This window comes from Candida theae, assembly GCF_024610275.1.
Source record: "Candida theae strain CBS 12239 chromosome Unknown scaffold7, whole genome shotgun sequence".
In the NCBI taxonomy this organism is placed as follows: Eukaryota; Fungi; Ascomycota; class Pichiomycetes; order Serinales; family Debaryomycetaceae; genus Lodderomyces; species Lodderomyces theae.
Window position 1 is genome coordinate 85712 of NW_026261433.1, and position 18233 is coordinate 103944.

Sequence of the window (18233 nt, forward strand, 5' to 3'; positions counted from 1 at the left end):
GATGCAAACAGATCAGAAATAGACGAAAAGGAAAAGAAAGCAGTAATGTGATGATACTAAGGAATGTATATTTATATGTATCGGTTGTTATCAATCATATGACATTGTACACGAGTATAAGGAATGCGTAGTTAGCTTTTACTGTTTTCCTTTTTTTTTTTTTTTTGATCAAGTGTACACTACCAATCAAAAAATCCAAAACATACACAAAAGGTTAGACTGTTTCTTCTTCCTCTGATCTTACATCAATCACATCAAACACAAGCTGTTCAAGTGTAACCTCTTAGGGCAACAAGTGAAGGGGGGAGAGAGAATATATGTATCCCAGCTGGACTGAGCTTATCAAACACAGAATTTTAGAAGCTTCAACAACATTGCAACTATTCGTTCAAAAGCTAGCACCTATCAAGTGAAGTGGGTTTTTGTTATCACAAACCACATTGGTCTAAAGGGTCCCAAAAATATCCATCCTTTCACCCTAACGCAGTTGCCGCGTTACCACTTACACCACAATGAACTTTGACAGATTCAACCCACTATCGAGTAATTTTATTTACAAACAGACAGTCACAAAAGAGCCACAACAAGATGCAAAACTTAATTCTAATTCAGACATGAGTGATTGGGGGATTGATGAGGACCTTGCCACTCCAACATCTGCAGAAGGTACCGCAACATTCTCGAATTACATGTCTCCCACCGGATCATCGTCTGCTACTGTTCACACAAATCCCATACAAGCGCCACCAACATTATCAAATCGACAGCTGAGCTATAGCAATCACAGTTCGACTACGTTTATGCACGACGAGACATTTGTTCCACCGCTTCCTACATTTTCTCAGCACCAGAGCCTCCATCATCTACAACTGCCACAATCACATTCACAACCGCATCTGCCATTTAAAAGAAGGGGTTCGATAAATCTGAATTCGTCGCTGCAGTTTAATCCACATCCCAGTCTACATCAATCGTTGAGCCACCACCAACTACATCGATCACATTCGAATGCTAGTCAGTTGAACTTGCTACAGTATTGTCAGCACTCGGGAAATGTTCTCTACCCAAACACAGAAACCTTGTCCAAATTTGTCCAGAAATATTTATCAATGGAGCATCTACTGGCTGGATTCTGGGAAAAGTTTAAGTACAATCTCATTATATCAAACTTACTCGAGGATTCAATGATCCTTTCCAAAAATGAGTCGAGCTTGCAACTACTAAATTCCAACCAAACTTCCAATTCAACGAAACATTTGAAATTTTCCATCAATGATGATGGTACACGATTAACTATCTTGAACACATCTTATAACCTCAAATACAACTATCGCTACAACAACTTTTCAGCGATATTACTTGTTATAAATTTGATTATCTATTTACTAAAGCAACAACAGTTTGCTTACTTTGGCCAGCTACATATGAATCAAGAGTCTCAATTTTCCATGTTGAAATTCATTATTGTTGCTTCATCCAAATTAATCAAAGTTCGGAAATTTAAAACAATTACTGAAACGACCAAAATACTAGACTTGTTGAAGGATTTTTTGAGGTTGAATTATATTGCCAATAAGAATTTGATACTCAGCATGGTCAAACTAAAAGGCAAGGAATTGGATCAACAACAAGGAAGTGCAAATGCCACTCATTTATTAAATTCTTTGTCGTTTTTGAACTTGTCATTGAAAAGTGTGGTTGTAAAACTCCTTCCACATATGAATGGCGATCTATTTCAGCAACATTCTAATGTAAACAATATCAATGTGAGCATACTAACACAAAATTATGACCACGAAGGAGACCAGGATGATGATCTTGCGGAGGTTATTTTCAGTATCAATAAATTCAATCAACTAAGGAAATTGTTTATTTGTCAACTAATAACCTTGAACGAAAGCGCACAAAGCAATTTCTTTCTTTTGAATCTTATGGATCAATTCGAAATTGAAGAAACAGTAAGTGACTTGTCAACCTTTGAAAAATTTCAGCTTGTACATGATGTGCTATCTGATCACAACGAGTCAATAAAAACCATCAATAAAATGTTCTTTAAGCGCGAGGTTGTTTCGCAGCTGGATAATTTGCAAACTAAACCTACAGATGAGGACATTACCACTAATCTACACCTGAGTTTGTTTCAATTCACATCGAGAGTCCACAAGTTTGCAAACAATTTGAGCTATTTTAACAAGTATAACCAATCGCTTAGTCGAGAGAATATAGACGAGCAATATGAAAAATTGGCCATTTTCCAACAATTTAACGACGAATTGAATCAACTCAAGTTACTTCACAAGCAAACTTTGCAAGAGCTCAACCAAGAAGTGAATCCCGATTATGCCATTGTAAACTCGCCCAGATCAACAGTATCATCATCGCCTCAACTAAAGCAAATTTCGTCCTTCAATCTCAAGTCATTTAATAATTCATCAATAAAGAAGCGGTTTTCATTACCATCAAGTGTGTCAACCTCGGACCTGACTACAGCTAACGGCAATTGTGATGGAGTATTGACGGCATCACCCACATTGACAACAACAAAGTCGTTACCCGAGAGCAATGAGAGGCCCTTGACAAAACCCAAAAAGTATAAGCGGTTATCTACGGGGCTACAGTTGGGACTTCTAACTGTGTTTGAAGAGAATGGGGATCGTCCTTTGCTGAAGGTGTCTTCCAATGACAATCGAAACTCCACTTCCTCATTCACCTCACAACCAACAGCAACCATTCCTGCAACAGTACCTGCAACCGCCTCTCCGCGGTTGCTCCCCCCTGCAAAAGTCTCCTATGATGACAACTACATAAATATTCTCCCAGAACATCAATTTGAAAGTTACAACAAATCTACATTAGATCAATTGATATCTAGCAAAGTCAAGAATCGAAATTCATTGCAGAATCGAAACTCGATCAATATGAGCAGCCGGTTTTCATTAAACTCGGTCCAGAGTAACGTTTCTGGGATATCTGATTTGATTTCAACGCAGTTGACGAGCTTCAATGGTGGAGAAGGAGAAGAAGAAGAAGAAGAAGAAGAAGAAGAAGAAGAAGAAGAAGAAGAAGAAAATCATTGTAACCATGCTGATAGAACTAATTCTGAATCAAATTTGGAACTAGCCAATACTCAAGTGGGGCAAGTACAGCAATCACAACCGAGGGAATTGAATGATGATTCATTAGTGACTGAGAATTTCGATCCTGGTCAATTGACTCAGGAGGAATTGAAAATGAAGCTCGAGGCTAGTTTTGCCAAAATTCACAGTTTGGAAGCTGAAAATAAGAAATTGAGCAATGAAAAGAATAGCAGTGGTGGTGGTGGTCGTCGTAAAAAAGCCAAGGACGGTGTCGTTCTTCATGATATTACTAATGAGCAGCTACAACAACTCGTTGAAAGTCAACCTGGTGTTCCCGATACTGCATTCCTCAAAAGTTTGGAATCGAAATTGAGTATGAAATGATTACTGTGCTGTGTTATAGAACAAAAGCAGCATGTTAAATACTTATAGTTTGCAATAAACATCTATAATATGTTAATATAAAAGTAATAAACATTACAATAATCATTTCCAATAGATCTATATACTTATTATTGACATATCCTTCAGCCCACTTGCACTAATTGCTTGACTCGTCATTACCATCACCAAGTAACAAGAAAGCAGCATCCTTCTTCGAGTTCTTGGTTTCTTCCTTACCACCAGAGCCACCAGAGCCACCAGTAGTCTTACCCTCCATAACAACCTGCTGCACCTGTTCCTTCTGCTTAGCACGATCTCTCATCCTCTCCTCAATCGTGTTTCTCGTCAACAATCGATACACAGTAACTTGACGCGTTTGACCCAACCTATGCGCACGATCCATAGCTTGTGAATCAATGGTTGGGTTCCAATCCGAATCGTAAAAAATGACCGTGTCAGCGGCAGTCAAATTGATACCTAAACCACCGGCTCTCGTGCTTAGCAAAAACACAAAGATTTCCGGCTTGGTTTGCCAGTCGTGGACCAAGTCTCGACGATCATCCAATTTGGACGATCCATCGAGTCTGATATACTTGTGTTGACGATACGTGAGGTATTCTTCCATCAAATCCATCATTTTGGTCATTTGGAAGTAAATGAGGACTCGATGGTCGTGTTGCTTCAAATTGACTAATAGTTCATCCAATTTGGCCAATTTGCCAGACTCGGTAATAAATCTATCCATTGACGGCATACGAATGTTGGAGTAATCGATAAACTTGTTGATGGGGTTGGGTAACATGTTGGTTGGCGGGTACCGATCCAAGGGGATTTGGTTTTGCATGTATCGGTACTCCTCGTTCAATGACATTGGTGCTAATGCAGACCGGATTTTAGGGTTGAATAGTTCTTGGTTATATTGGTTGGTGAAATTGGTCGAGGAACACGTGACTGTCACTGGTGGGGCAGATGCTACTGGTGCATAAGCAGGGTCCATTCGATTCAAGTACATTTCGTCATAAACTGGCTTTGAGACTGAGCAAAGTTCAGTTAATACAGGGGAATTCGCAACATTTGAAGACTCCTGTGTCAACTCATTGTCATTGGCAATGAGTAATTTGCAATGCTTTGGGACGTAGTCTCCTTCGTATAGGTAATTTACTCTGTCGAGTTTTGAGCCCGTGGTGTAATTGTGTGAGTCAATTGCACGCTCGATAGTATTGGATTTGGCAACAGCTTGAATCTCACCCAAGGACACACCTATTTCGTTAGTCCATCCTAAACTTTTTGTATTTTCGGGGTTGTAAATATTGAACTTCTCATACAACGAATCCAATGTATTTTTGCCATAATTGGGGGTCAATAACTCATCATAAATTAGCCTAGGTAGACCAAATTTGATCTCATTCTCGGTGGAGTAGCTGTACTCCAACTCGTTTCCCTCTCTCAAAAACGAGCTAGTTTCAGCAAATTTACCAAAAGTAAAAGGCGACCTCACATCGGCTCTTTCAAACAAGTCAGGATGGTTACAAACTTTCCTAAATTGCATCACTAAATTAACCAACGATGTCGAATCTTCGGAGTTGGAGTTTGCTGCATCCAATAAATCCATAATAGAAATTTGAGATTTCAACATTTGGTAATACTTCTTTTGTCTATTTGTTAAATCACAGAATAAGTCAATCTCAACTTTATCACCCAATTCACTTTGAACGTTCTTCTTAATACGTCTCAACATAAATGGTTTCAAAATCATGTGTAATCTTCTCAATTGCTGTTCATCCAAACCGGTGTTTGATTGCGCATGACTTTCGATATCCTTGGAAAACCAATCACTAAACTCATCATGCGAATCAAACAACGTGGGCATAATGAAATGCAACAAAGCCCACAACTCTTGCATGGAGTTTTGGATGGGTGTACCTGTCAATAACAACCGATTACGACAGCTCAATGACAAAAGTGACTTCCATCTGGAAGATTGAGAAGACTTGATAGCCTGTGCTTCATCTAGAATCATATATTGCCACTTCATTTTTTGGAAATAAGCAATGTCTGACACAATTAATTGATAGGATGTCACCAAGACATGGAATGGTGCATCCTTGTCGTATCTCAATGACTTTCTATCCCAAAACTTACGCAACACCTTACGATCTTTTGCATGGCCCCAGTACGGTAAAACTTTGAACTGAGGCACAAATTTGGAAATTTCTTGTTGCCAATTGTGTAATGTCGAAGAAGGAGTGACTACCAAGTAAGGCCCCCATATATTGTGAGTCTCTGCCAAATATGCCAACACTGAGATACTTTGAACAGTTTTACCTAACCCCATCTCATCGGCCAAGATACCATTAATACCCTGTTCGTACAAATTGGCCAACCAGTTCAACCCCTTGATCTGATATTCTTTCAATGTGCACTTCAACATCTTTGGTTGTTCGATGCTAATGTCACCGAGTAATGTAGGGTTCTGGAAGTTCATTTCTTCCCCATTCGTATCAGGATTCTTGAATGGTTCTGAGTCGTCAAATTGTTTGGCCTTATTTTGAGCACTGACCAATGCATTTTGTGCATTTTGTGCGGCTGCTCTATGTAATGCGTCTTCATCGTCATTATCGAAATCCAACGAATGGATATCATTTTGTGCTGCATCAACGTCAGCAAATTTGTCCAAATGTTCTTTTGATTGTGCTTTTATTCTTGGGTCTGAGTCTGCACCTTCAATTTCATCAGTTTTGATCTTTTTACCAATGAAATGAGAATACAATTCTGTTTGAGTAATCAAAAAGTTTAATTTTCTTGATTGACGTTTAGCTTCACGATCCTCTTCTTCTTTCTTGGCTTTGTCAGTCAATTCCTTCTCATGTTTCTTCTTCAACTCTCTCTCAATTCTTTCATTACGTTTCCAGAAATTGAACATTTCCCTCATTGCCCTCCTAGCTTTTGTAGTTAAATCTTTTTGATTCTTGGTGTTTCGCAATTGCCATCTCTTGGCCTCCCTCGCAGCCAAAAGACACGTCTTTTTCAAGTTTATCAATTTCGCTTGAGTTGATTGTTGCATCAATCTGCTAACTTTTGGTCCATCTTTTCGTGACATGTCCTTCCATATAGAAATGTATGTAGTATCATATTGTCTCATGAACGCTTTCTGCTCCTTTGACGTCATGCTCGATGCCTGTGCCGACTTTTGTTTGCCATCTTGTTCTACTTTAACTCTCTTGAGGTCACCTCCTGGCTGTGGTGTTGTTCTCTCCTCATCTTCATCTTCATCAAACAACAGATCGTCATCAAGCTCTCCACCGTCATAATCATATGTCTTTCTTTTAGCCTTTGGACGACTGCTTCGCCTAACATTTAAATCCATAATTTCCTGTGGAACAGAGGATTTTGGTCTAATGGGTACAGGTCCATTCGAGCCGCTAGATGATGTAGAAGTCTTGGCATAGTTACCACTGGTGAAAGTGTTGCCGTTGGCTGCTGGTTGCTCTTCAGTTGGTCTCTTTTTCCTTGACTTGTGATCAACCTTGTGGATCTCTCTTGTTGACCCCCATTTATACTCTTTACCTCGGGTGCTGTTGTGATGCAAAGGCTTGGAATAGTCTATAAGAACCAATTCCTTGTTTTTGTTGGTGTCACTAATCTTGTTTGCTCTAGATGAAATATCTTCAGCAACAACGCGGTCAATGTAGTTTGCTGCAAATTGATGGGTGTTGACCAAGTAGTTGTTTAGTTTTGCTTCATCAAACTTTAGCAACTTCAAGTCATGGCTCAACCTTTGGTATTTGTCCAACTGATTGATGATGTTGATGTTGTTTTCAAAGTTTGATTTGTACTGTTGGTCGATTTTAGGGTGAGGATCTGAAAAATCAGGCAACACGTTGTCTGATGGTAATATACTCGATACTATTGATTCATTTTTCGACAACGTAGGCAAGGACATGTGCTGCTGGGGTTGGCCATTACCATTTTGGTAGTAGTGGCTGCAGAAGGGTTGAGACTGTGCTGGAGCAATGCGTTGAAAACTTTGTTGCTGTTGATGCTGGGCAATGCCCATCACACCGTTCGTACCATGTCCCTCGTGAGAAGGGCCATTGTAGTTGGGTAGTGGTTGTTCTTGTGTTTGTAGCTTTGTTGGCTGTGATGATTGCTGTGATTCCAATTCCTGTGCTTGTGCTTGTGCTTGTGCTTGTGCTTCTTGCGGTGGCTGTTGTGGCGATGGTGGCACTGTTGTACCGCCATCATTAGATAGCATAGACAAAATATTCATCTCTTTTACTTCTGTTGTATATATATATGGATAGGGTTTACTCTGTCCGTCTGGTGTTGAATTTACCAGTAAGAAAAGTTTTTTGGTTTGTTGTAAAATTAGTTTGATTGATTGGTGAAAGTACTGATTTGTAGTATTGTTGTTGTTGTAGTAATAGTTGTCGTTCGCTTATACTATCTATATAGAACTCTCGATATAAAACTCTTTTAATGGTAAGATGGTTGGTTGTTGCTTACTAAAGAGAAATCTTTTACTCTTGCCTTTCTGTCTCTCTCTCTCTTTGTCTGTTGCTTCCCATTAAATCAAATGGCGACGCATGAGAGAAGGAGGCGTGTCTGTGTGTATATAACTTTGTTCTGTTGTTGTGTGTGTGTCTCTCTCTCTCTCATTCTCACTTGGTCAACAAACCTCATATAATTTTATCACACAATCAAAAAACCAAATAAATGCAAAAACAAACTGAAATTTGTTTGTAACATGCACAATAATAATAATAATAAAGAGAGAGAAAAAAAAAAATTTCTCCTACAAGTTGTATGCAGTACTGTACTATTGAGTGCATATATACGCATAGACTACAAACATTTATGATGATGATGATGATGATGATGATGACAACGAAGACGATGACGGTGACGATGACGTTGTAATAACATATATCCTCAGTTTCTTGCTCTTCTTACTCGTTACCCTTTGCTTTCTGATTCTTTCTACAGTGAAAAATCCTTTTACAATGAATCGGCAAAGAGGCAAAAGAGAAAAAAAAAAATTCTGTTCAAATTCCCTCACTCGAATGTCTGTGACTTCAGACTTTTGTCATTTTAATCAGAAATCTAATTGGTGGAAGATTAAACAACGTGCCTAACTTAGGAAAGCAGAAAGCAGTAACGAAATATTTACAAAGAATGGATAGCATTGTAGACAACAACCACGCTTATTGAAGTAAGAGTACACGTCAAGATTCCCGATTTCCGGTTCCCATGAAAAGTGGATTAAAGGCTGGTAAAAATCTGGTGATATATCAACCATCACCATCAGAATCTCTCATTACATCTTAAATGTCCACTTGAACCAAGTGTTTGTCTTGATGCAATTAAACGACACTTGGTTTCAATTTCTTTATATCCGTATCACTTTCCTAACTTGTGTAACCCGTGAATCAACCTAATTAATAAAAAGCCCTCATAACAACATCAACATTGTGAGAGAGAGAGAGAGAGAGAAAAAAAAAAAACTGGCGACTGATTCTTTTCTTGCGTCACGTGGATATCCCACTATTCGACGGCGGGGGGGAATTCCATTCCATTTAATAGTTCAAGGCAATATACTCGCACTCAATTCCTTACACACCACCACCACCACCACCACCGCATATCACTCCATCTAATATCGCTACACCACAATGGGAATCGATCATCCAGCTTTTACTTTGTCAGGACTTTGTGCCGTAGGTGGCCTTATGGGTTATTTCCGTAAAGGCTCAGTGCCTTCTTTAATTGGAGGATTAGGAGTTGCGACACTTTACGGAGTATCCGGTTACTTGTTGAACCAAAACGCCAATTATGGTATTGAATTGGCCTTGGGTACTAGTTCCCTTTTACTTGCTGCTGGGTTGTCGAGATCTGTCTCAACTGGGTTTAAAAAGCCTGTCCCACTTGTATTGCTCGCTTTAGGAGGAATTTCAACTGGATACTACGCCAAAAGTTATGCAGACTTTATGTAAGTCCAGATTGTACATAGACAACACTTACATGGAAGGTGACAGCCTCCTCAATCAAAATTACACTTTTTATATTACTCTATACTTATACATTATAATGACGTATCAAGATGTAGGCGTTTTCTTGTTTCAAATTACTCAACGATCTATACCCACCTTCCAATCTCATCAACAACCCACCAAATGAAATATAAACCGACATCTTGTCATTATCAGCATTCTCTTCAAACTTGTAAACAGTCCCATACATAACATAGTCGTAATCATCTGCCAATGACCTCTCCCCTTGCTTTGGTGGCCTCCATGATCCATTTGAGGTAATCATTGAACTTTCATTGCCTAGCGTTGATGCCAAAGTTATCGTTAACGAGTCGTTATCTTTTACAGGGAACAACTCACTGTTTATGTCCAATGTGATTGTAATGTCCTTTGAAGTTAACGAATGACCCGTTATCCTGCACACTTTGTTGTACCTTCCTGGATCAGTGGAATCCACTGCAAACATATCTTCAAATAACACTCCCGACATTTTAAGATATACGTATTCCACTTGGTGTGTTTAATGCTCGTGGTGTTGGTCGTTTTCTGTTTTACCACTCCACCTGTGTTTCTGTTTTGCTGAGAGGAGATGAAAAATCGATTCGATGGTTTCGTTGCTTTTGTGGTCGAAAAAAAAAACGAAAAAGAAATAAGAGTAATTGTAGTCGTGCAAGTAATTACAAATATATCTCAATTGGTGTATTTTGTAAACATAGACATTCAATAACGATTCCATTTATAGAATTTCAAGGGGGGGGGGGGAAGAGAGACTACCTGTTAGTAATTACCACTTACCATCTGTGCTCTTTATTACACCATGATGAGTGAAAAAGAGGTTAGTATCAAAGAGACAACTACCACCGAAGCCACTAGCAAAGCAATCAATGCAAAGTATGCAAGAATTGCATTTGCAACATTCCTATTAGCAGGAATAGCGATGTATATTCTATGCTACTCCGTGCCTCAGCCAACCAACCTTGCAGCAGCTCCGTTTCAAACATCTACACATGCATCCAACTTTGACAAGAGAGATGACTCGTCCACCTCCTCCTCTACTTCAAATTCAGACTCCTCCGAAACATCAGATCTGAAAAGCACACCCATTTATGACAAATCGTGGATGCAGTTTCTTTTTGCATTGGCTGGTTTGATTGTGCTCAATATGATTGCCATCTGTATCCATCATCTATATCTAATTGTCACGAGGTCGCAAAACAAATATCGAGCTTTCGAGGATGAGAAGTCTCCGTTTTAAGAGACCGCTATAGCGTACCTTCAAAAGAGGGATATAGGAACCTATATACATGCATAGTCTACTGAAGACACAAAATAAGTTGATCATCTCATCTCTTGAAAAGTGTAGATTTTAGTAAAAGACCATTCTGGGATTCAAAACTACGACCACCTCTTGGCCACGGCATATCGCTGAGAGAACGAAAACATACAGTGTTTTCTACACAAAAGCCTCTCTCAGTATTCTCCGGCAGTACCCGAAAAGCTGGAAGTAATGTGCAGCCTCTTAACTTTTGAAACAAAGTTCGAAACAATTCCAGCACGGTTTCGCCTAGTTTGGTTGTTGTTTGTTTGTTTTATTTAGACCAATAAAAGATTGTTCTAGCTGCTGCGACATAGTAAGAGCAATCTAGATAAGAGGCAAAGCCAATCAAACACAAAAGTGGAAATTAATTTCAAGAAAAAAATCGGAGAATTCCATTGACAAGCCAAAGAAACCTACAAACACGTCAAACCACCCATATCCTTTTTATAAATAAAGAGCCATCTGCTGCACGTCGTCTTACATCTTGCATAGCATTGCGTTCCATCTTGCTATTCTTTTTTTCTTTTTTTTCATTTTTTGTCTAAGTGTTTCCTCACGTATTAATTGTCTACAAAGAATTATAAAAGTTCGGTTGCCATGTCCAAACTTCCGTCGTTAACAACCAGACTTATTCAAATAGCGTGTGCCATTCTTTGGTGTCTAGCAGCAGCAGGTCCGGTATTTGGGTTTGCCGCACTAAAACCAATATTGATTTCTCAACACATCTATGAATCGAAATGTGATGTGGGAACGAAATCAACAGAAACCAAATGTGTTGATCAAGATTTGTCGTTGAACTTGTTGTTTACAGTTGCTTGTATGGTGACAAATATTAGTGCGTTGCCTGTGGGGTCGATCTTGGACACGTATGGACCGAAAATCACTGGTATTGTTGGATCGATCATTATAGCCTTGGGCTCATTAAGTTTGAAATTTGCGCATGACCTGACTTTTCTTGATGGATATTTGATTGGTTACACTTTACTAGCTCTTGGTGGCCCATTTGTGTTTATCAGTTGTTTCCAACTTGCCAATAGCTTTCCCAAGAATTCAGGTTTAATTTTGGCATTGCTAACAGGAGCTTTTGACTCATCATCAGCATTGTTTTTGATGTATCGTATTTACTACTTTAGCGTTGGTGAAATATCAGTTGGCAACTTTTTCACGGGTTATTTGATTGTGCCGGCATTCATATTTCTTTGTCAAGTGTTCATTATGCCAAGGGACTCATACAAGACTGTGGGAACTTTGGCGAAAATTGCCGAAACAGGGATTGATGAAACTGGAAGACCATTGGATGATGACTTGTTGCATCCCGAGGATAGAGAAAGTGCAATTACCACTAGAGATGATCTTTACCAACCAACAATCACGGAAACCACGGCTCTTTTAATGAGAAGACCCTCGGGTGTGAGTAGACGAGCATCTACATTATCAAGAGCTTCTTACAACTCAATTAAATCGTCTTATGAGCAAGAGGCAGATACAAAATTGGTGTCATCGTCAGGAGGTGTATTTGGTGTCTTACATGGGTACCCCATCTCACAGCAATTGCAATCTCCTTGGTTTATCCTAATGACATTCTTCACCACGATCCAAATGTTGCGTATAAACTTTTTCGTTGCCACGATTAAAGCTCAGATTTTTTACTTGTATGGAGGCGATGAAGAAATTGCCACAACCGTTAATCACTTTTTTGATTTGGCTTTACCATTGGGCGGAATATGTTCGATCCCATTCATTGGTCTCATTTTGGATAACTTGTCAACGTTGGCGGTGTTGTATATCCTAACAGGGATGTCATTATTCATTGGAGTGATGGGATTACTATCATGGATCCCGGGTACGTATGCAGGTATCATTGTTCTTGTCATTTATCGTCCGTTTTATTATACAGCAGTTTCGGATTTCTGTGCCAAAGTGTTTGGATATGATAATTTTGGCACTGTTTATGGGGCAATTATTGCCATTAGTGGAGTGTGTAACATTTTGCAACAAGTGATGGATCGTACAACTAAGGAGTATTTCCATATGAACCCCACCCCAATCAACTCAATTTTGGTCAGTTTGACATTTGTGTTTGGTGCGGGATTGATTGGATTTGTGAAATCCCAAGAGAAGGATATCAAAAGAAGGAATTTGGAGATGGAAGCTGAAGATGCATCGTATAGATCTATTCCAACATAGAGTAGCACTTGTGTATATACTATTATAAAAGATACCTTAGAGACCATGGGTTATTCTCTCCTGCGTTTTCTTATCTTCACAGTATCCGGATCAAGTGCAGTGAGTGGGGGGAGACACAATACTGACTTTTTCGACTCCGGTATAGTCTCACACAATGTGCTCAATGCTTCCGCAATTGCTGCTGCATCAATATCCCTCGACTGTGGGAACCAGCTTCCATCTTGAGGAAAATTCCACAAAATCTCTTCATCACTCTTCATTTCTTCTTCTTCTTAGCATCCGCTTTGTTTTCCTTTTCTATTTCTCTTCTTGTGCCCTTCAATAATTCTAAATGGCCGACTCTACTTGCAATCAACTTTTCGGTACTTTTCATCAACTGACCTTGATGGATCTTTGTCAATTTTTGTGCCTCTTTTGCTGTTTGCTTTTTGGGCTTGATGATCTTTGGAGCTGCTCTTTTGGGATTTTGTTGTTTCTTTGTTACTCTGGCTGGACCTTTAGATTTTAGTTTCAAGTTCCCTTGAGCCATGTTTGCTTGCTGATGGAGTTAGAAGGAGAGATGAGATAAGAAGCCTTTTTTGTTTTGTTTTGTTCTTTTATTTTTTTTGGTGCGTCACTGTCTGAAAGGTTTGTCGGAATGATACGCAAATTGGAACAGACAGCAGCTCCTAAGTACTCCCAAACACAAGCCCTCCCAAGCAAACTATGTTGGTACAGTAAGTAGTTGCCAAACACTCCTTCTCATTGCTTAACAAGACATGACTCGGAAACTTGTCCACTAGGCAGGTCCTTCTGTTTTTGCCTACTCACAAATGTGCAGCTCACTCTTTCAGTTGTTGTGTGCCCCTTTGCTCTAATCAACTATATTTAGAGACTGCTGGCATTAGGTATGACGTGGACTACAAGCTATGTTGGTATTGGTGGTGAAAGGTTGCAAAAACTTTGTAGAGTCATAGTCATCTCATATTCTATGCAGAACGTGCTCGCTCAGAAGAGCGCATCTCATTTTTAATTTTATCTCTTCACTGAAATTTTATTTTGACTCTGTTCTGATCTTTCCTTTGGTTCAACTCACAACCTTTGCCTACCTTTTGGCAGCTAAACACTAACTAATACAACCTCCCCCCCTCCCCTCAGTCACCTTTTACATAGATTGAAGATGAGTTCCCAGCTTCTTGTTTTGCCAGGACCAAAGGCATTGTCTCCGTTTAGAGTCAACAACTTGATTCAAGAAATTGAGAGGAAATCCCAAAAACCAAACACGATTCAAGAAGTTGCTAGTCAATACACACACTACGTGTCTCTCAAGAAGTCATTGACTGAGAAGCAGTTGGAATTGTTGAAAATCTTGTTAACTTATGATAATCCTGTCGATGCTTCAAATCCGTTGAATGGTGAATTGATTAAATTGTCCACGGGTGAATCTCAAGCAAAAGGATCAGAAGAGTTTGTCCAGATTTTGCCCAGACCAGGTACTATATCTCCGTGGTCTTCCAAAGCAACCGATATTGCCCAAATTTGTGGGTTGGGTGATTACATTGAAAGAATTGAACGTGGTTTATCGTTATTGTTTAAAACTCAAAATGGAGAAACATTCACCGTGTCCGGTGACATCTTGACATCCGTGTTTGATAGAATGACTCAGAAACTTTACGTTGATAACGATGTCCCCAAGTATGATGATTTGTTTGCCCATTACAAGCCTAAACCACTTGTTAAAGTTGATCTATTAGGCAGCAAAGATAACTTATTGCAAGCCAACAAAGAAATGGGGTTGGCGTTGGATAAAGGTGAGATTGATTACTTAACAAACGCTTTCACACAGGTCATTGGCAGAAACCCAACCGATGTGGAATTGTTTATGTTTGCTCAAGTTAACTCCGAGCATTGTCGTCACAAGATCTTCAATGCTGACTGGACTATCGATGGAGAGAAAAAGGACAAGTCATTGTTCAAGATGATTAGAAACACTCATGAGAAGAACCCACAATACACAGTTTCTGCGTACTCTGATAATGCGGCTGTTTTTGAAGGACCTGAGGGCTACTTATTCACACCAGATTTCAAAACCAAGCAATGGACATCGATCAAAGAAAGTGTCCAAACGTTGGTTAAAGTTGAAACTCACAACCATCCAACTGCTGTATCACCATTTGCTGGAGCTGCCACGGGTTCAGGTGGTGAAATTAGAGATGAAGGTGCAGTGGGAAGAGGTTCGAAATCAAAAGCTGGATTGTCGGGATTCACCGTTTCCGATTTGAATATACCAACTTTGAAACAGCCATGGGAAAGAGAAGTTGGCAAACCAAACCATATAGCCAGCTCTTTGGATATCATGATTGAAGCACCAATTGGCTCAGCTGCATTCAATAACGAGTTTGGAAGACCAGCCATCAATGGTTACTTTAGAACTTTGACTACTGAGGTTGAAAATGCAAAGGGGGAAACTGAAATTAGAGGTTTTCATAAGCCAATCATGTTGGCTGGTGGTATGGGTGCCATTAGACCAGGCTTGGCATTGAAAAACAAAAAAATCACCCCTGGTGCCAAGTTGATCGTTTTGGGTGGACAGTCGATGTTGATTGGATTGGGTGGTGGTGCTGCCTCATCCATCAGTTCGGGTGAAGGTTCAGCTGATTTGGACTTTGCTTCTGTGCAAAGAGGTAACCCGGAAATTCAAAGAAGAGCACAACAGGTTATTGATGCGTGTGTTTCATTGGGTGCGGAGGGTAATCCAATCCAATCCATCCACGATGTGGGTGCTGGTGGGTTGAGCAATGCCTTACCTGAATTGGTTCATGATAATGATTTAGGTGCCAAGTTTGAATTGAGATCAATTTTATCTTTAGAACCAGGAATGTCTCCAATGGAAATTTGGTGTAACGAGTCCCAAGAGAGATATGTCTTGGGTGTTGCGCAAGAAGACTTGGAAATGTTTTCCAAGATATGTGAACGTGAAAGAGCACCTTTTGCCGTTGTTGGAGAAGCCACCGAAGAGCAAAAGTTGATTTTGACTGATTCATTGTTGAAAAGTACACCAATTGATTTGGAAATGTCGGTGTTGTTTGGTAAACCACCCAAGATGTCGCGTGTTGCCACTACTGAAAATTTGAAATTGAGGCCATTTGAAACTAAAGAGTTGGACATTGGCGAGTCTATTGATCGTGTTTTACAGTTGCCAGCGGTAGGTTCGAAATCGTTCCTTATCACTATTGGTGACAGATTTATCACTGGATTGGTTGATCGTGACCAAATGGTGGGGCCATGGCAAGTGCCAGTGGCAGATGTTGGTGTTACTGCAACTTCTTTAGGTGAAACAGTGTTATCCACAGGTGAAGCCATGGCCATGGGTGAAAAACCAACTTTGGCATTGATTTCAGCTAGTGCCTCGGCCAAAATGGCTGTAGCTGAATCATTGTTGAACGTATTTGCCGCCGATGTACCTTCTTTGGATCACGTTAAATTATCTGCCAACTGGATGTCTGCTGCAAGTCATCCAGGTGAAGGAGCAAAATTGTACGAAGCCGTTGAAGCCATTGGTCTTGACTTGTGTCCAGAGTTGGGAGTCTCAATCCCAGTTGGTAAAGATTCGATGAGTATGAAAATGAAATGGGACGACAAAGAAGTTACTGCACCTTTGGCATTGACAATCACTGCTTTTGCCCCCGTTGATAACACATCCAACACTTGGACACCAGAACTTCAACATGCCGAAGACTCCATCTTGGTTCTTGTTGATTTGGCTGCAAAGGACAAGAAATCACTTGGTGGATCTGCATTGGCGCAGGTTTATAAACAAGTTGGCGATTCTGCTCCGACTGTGCACTCAAATGCTGTGTTGAAGGCTTTCTTGCAGTCATTGGTTGTATTGCACAAACTGTTCCCTGTTTTGGCTTATCATGATAGATCTGAAGGTGGTTTGCTTGCGACCGTATTAGAGATGGCTTTTGCTGGAAGATGTGGGTTGGATGTGTCATTAGAAGCTCAAGAAGATCAATTTACTGAATTGTTCAATGAAGAGTTGGGTGCTGTTTTCCAAATTAGATTACATGACTTGATCAAATTTAGAGAAATCTTTGCCAATCACGGTATGGGCAAGGAATTCATCAAGGTGATTGGAAAGCCTAACTTCCACAATCAAGCGATCAACGTCTCTTACAATGGTGCGCCTATTTACACCTCCACCCGTGCTCATTTGCAACAATTGTGGAGCAACACCTCTTACCATATACAAAAGATGAGAGATAATCCAGTTACGTCTAAACAAGAGTACGATGCAATTGCAGATGACAAGGACCCCGGAATTAGCTATCAGTTGACATTCAATCCTGCGCAACGTAAAACTTACAAAACTAAACCAAGGGTAGCTATCTTGAGAGAACAAGGTGTCAACTCGCAACAAGAAATGGCATGGAGTTTTCAACAGGCTGGTTTTGATGTGTATGATGTGACTATGTCAGACATTTTGGAAGGAAGAGTCACTTTGGATGATTTTGTTGGATTGGCTGCTTGTGGTGGCTTCTCATATGGTGATGTTTTGGGAGCTGGTGCTGGATGGGCCAAATCTGTCTTGTTCCATGAAAATGCCAGAAACGAGTTCAAAAAGTTTTTCCAAGATAGAACTGATACTTTTGCATTTGGTGCATGTAACGGGTGTCAGTTCTTTAGTAGAATTGCCGAGTTGATTCCTGGAACTGATCATTGGCCCACATTTGAACGTAACTTGTCGGAGCAATATGAAGCCAGATTCGTCATGGTTGAGGTTGATCCTTCGGAAAACAATAACTCCATCTTTTTGCAGACAATGAAGGGCTCTAGACTACCAATCGCTGTAGCACACGGTGAAGGACGTGCTCAATTCAAATCACCAAAGGATAAAGAGGAGTTTAAATTGGATGTTATTCATTACATTGACAACTACGGAAATCCTACGCAAACTTATCCATTTAATCCCAATGGTTCCCCTAATGCTATTGCTGGTATAAGTTCAGCAAACGGAAGAGTATTGGCCATGATGCCTCATCCGGAGAGAGTTACTCGTAAAGAGGGTAATTCGTGGTATCCACACGCACAAGCCAAAGAGTGGCAAGGGTATGGGCCATGGGTTGAATTGTTCAAATCTGCAAGAGCCTGGGTTGGTGATAACTAAGATAGTATTGTATAATAACGAAAAAGAATGAGTATTATGTTTGTACAGGTAGATGATGCTTTGGTACTTACTGTTGGTTAGGGCTCAGC

At 40.0% G+C, this 18233-nt stretch overlaps 8 protein-coding genes across 8 annotated transcripts; 5 read left to right on the forward strand and 3 right to left on the reverse strand. All coding sequences in view use genetic code 12, as the record gives it.

Moving 5' to 3' along the window:
* Positions 1-512: 512 nt before the first annotated feature.
* On the forward strand, positions 513-3461 carry KGF57_002251 (uncharacterized protein; the record flags this gene model as incomplete). Its single annotated transcript, XM_051751545.1, has 1 exon — positions 513-3461. The coding sequence occupies one exon, from the start codon at positions 513-515 to the stop codon at positions 3459-3461; it is 2949 nt and encodes a 982-aa protein (XP_051609160.1).
* Positions 3462-3618: 157 nt separating this feature from the next.
* On the reverse strand, positions 3619-7731 carry KGF57_002252 (chromatin-remodeling ATPase; the record flags this gene model as incomplete). The annotated part of the gene is made up of 1 exon (XM_051751546.1): positions 3619-7731. One exon carries the CDS (start codon positions 7729-7731, stop codon positions 3619-3621), a length of 4113 nt encoding a protein of 1370 aa, XP_051609161.1.
* A 1402-nt stretch (positions 7732-9133) lies between these two features.
* Positions 9134-9454, forward strand: KGF57_002253 (TMEM14 family protein; the record flags this gene model as incomplete). Its single annotated transcript, XM_051751547.1, has 1 exon — positions 9134-9454. One exon carries the CDS (start codon positions 9134-9136, stop codon positions 9452-9454), a length of 321 nt encoding a protein of 106 aa, XP_051609162.1.
* An 82-nt stretch (positions 9455-9536) lies between these two features.
* On the reverse strand, positions 9537-9980 carry RPB8 (DNA-directed RNA polymerase core subunit; the record flags this gene model as incomplete). Its single annotated transcript, XM_051751548.1, has 1 exon — positions 9537-9980. One exon carries the CDS (start codon positions 9978-9980, stop codon positions 9537-9539), a length of 444 nt encoding a protein of 147 aa, XP_051609163.1.
* A 327-nt stretch (positions 9981-10307) lies between these two features.
* On the forward strand, positions 10308-10745 carry KGF57_002255 (uncharacterized protein; the record flags this gene model as incomplete). Its single annotated transcript, XM_051751549.1, has 1 exon — positions 10308-10745. One exon carries the CDS (start codon positions 10308-10310, stop codon positions 10743-10745), a length of 438 nt encoding a protein of 145 aa, XP_051609164.1.
* A 660-nt stretch (positions 10746-11405) lies between these two features.
* Positions 11406-12995, forward strand: KGF57_002256 (uncharacterized protein; the record flags this gene model as incomplete). The annotated part of the gene is made up of 1 exon (XM_051751550.1): positions 11406-12995. One exon carries the CDS (start codon positions 11406-11408, stop codon positions 12993-12995), a length of 1590 nt encoding a protein of 529 aa, XP_051609165.1.
* A 256-nt stretch (positions 12996-13251) lies between these two features.
* On the reverse strand, positions 13252-13524 carry KGF57_002257 (uncharacterized protein; the record flags this gene model as incomplete). Its single annotated transcript, XM_051751551.1, has 1 exon — positions 13252-13524. One exon carries the CDS (start codon positions 13522-13524, stop codon positions 13252-13254), a length of 273 nt encoding a protein of 90 aa, XP_051609166.1.
* Positions 13525-14154: 630 nt separating this feature from the next.
* On the forward strand, positions 14155-18144 carry ADE6 (phosphoribosylformylglycinamidine synthase; the record flags this gene model as incomplete). The annotated part of the gene is made up of 1 exon (XM_051751553.1): positions 14155-18144. The coding sequence occupies one exon, from the start codon at positions 14155-14157 to the stop codon at positions 18142-18144; it is 3990 nt and encodes a 1329-aa protein (XP_051609167.1).
* Positions 18145-18233: the final 89 nt, after the last annotated feature.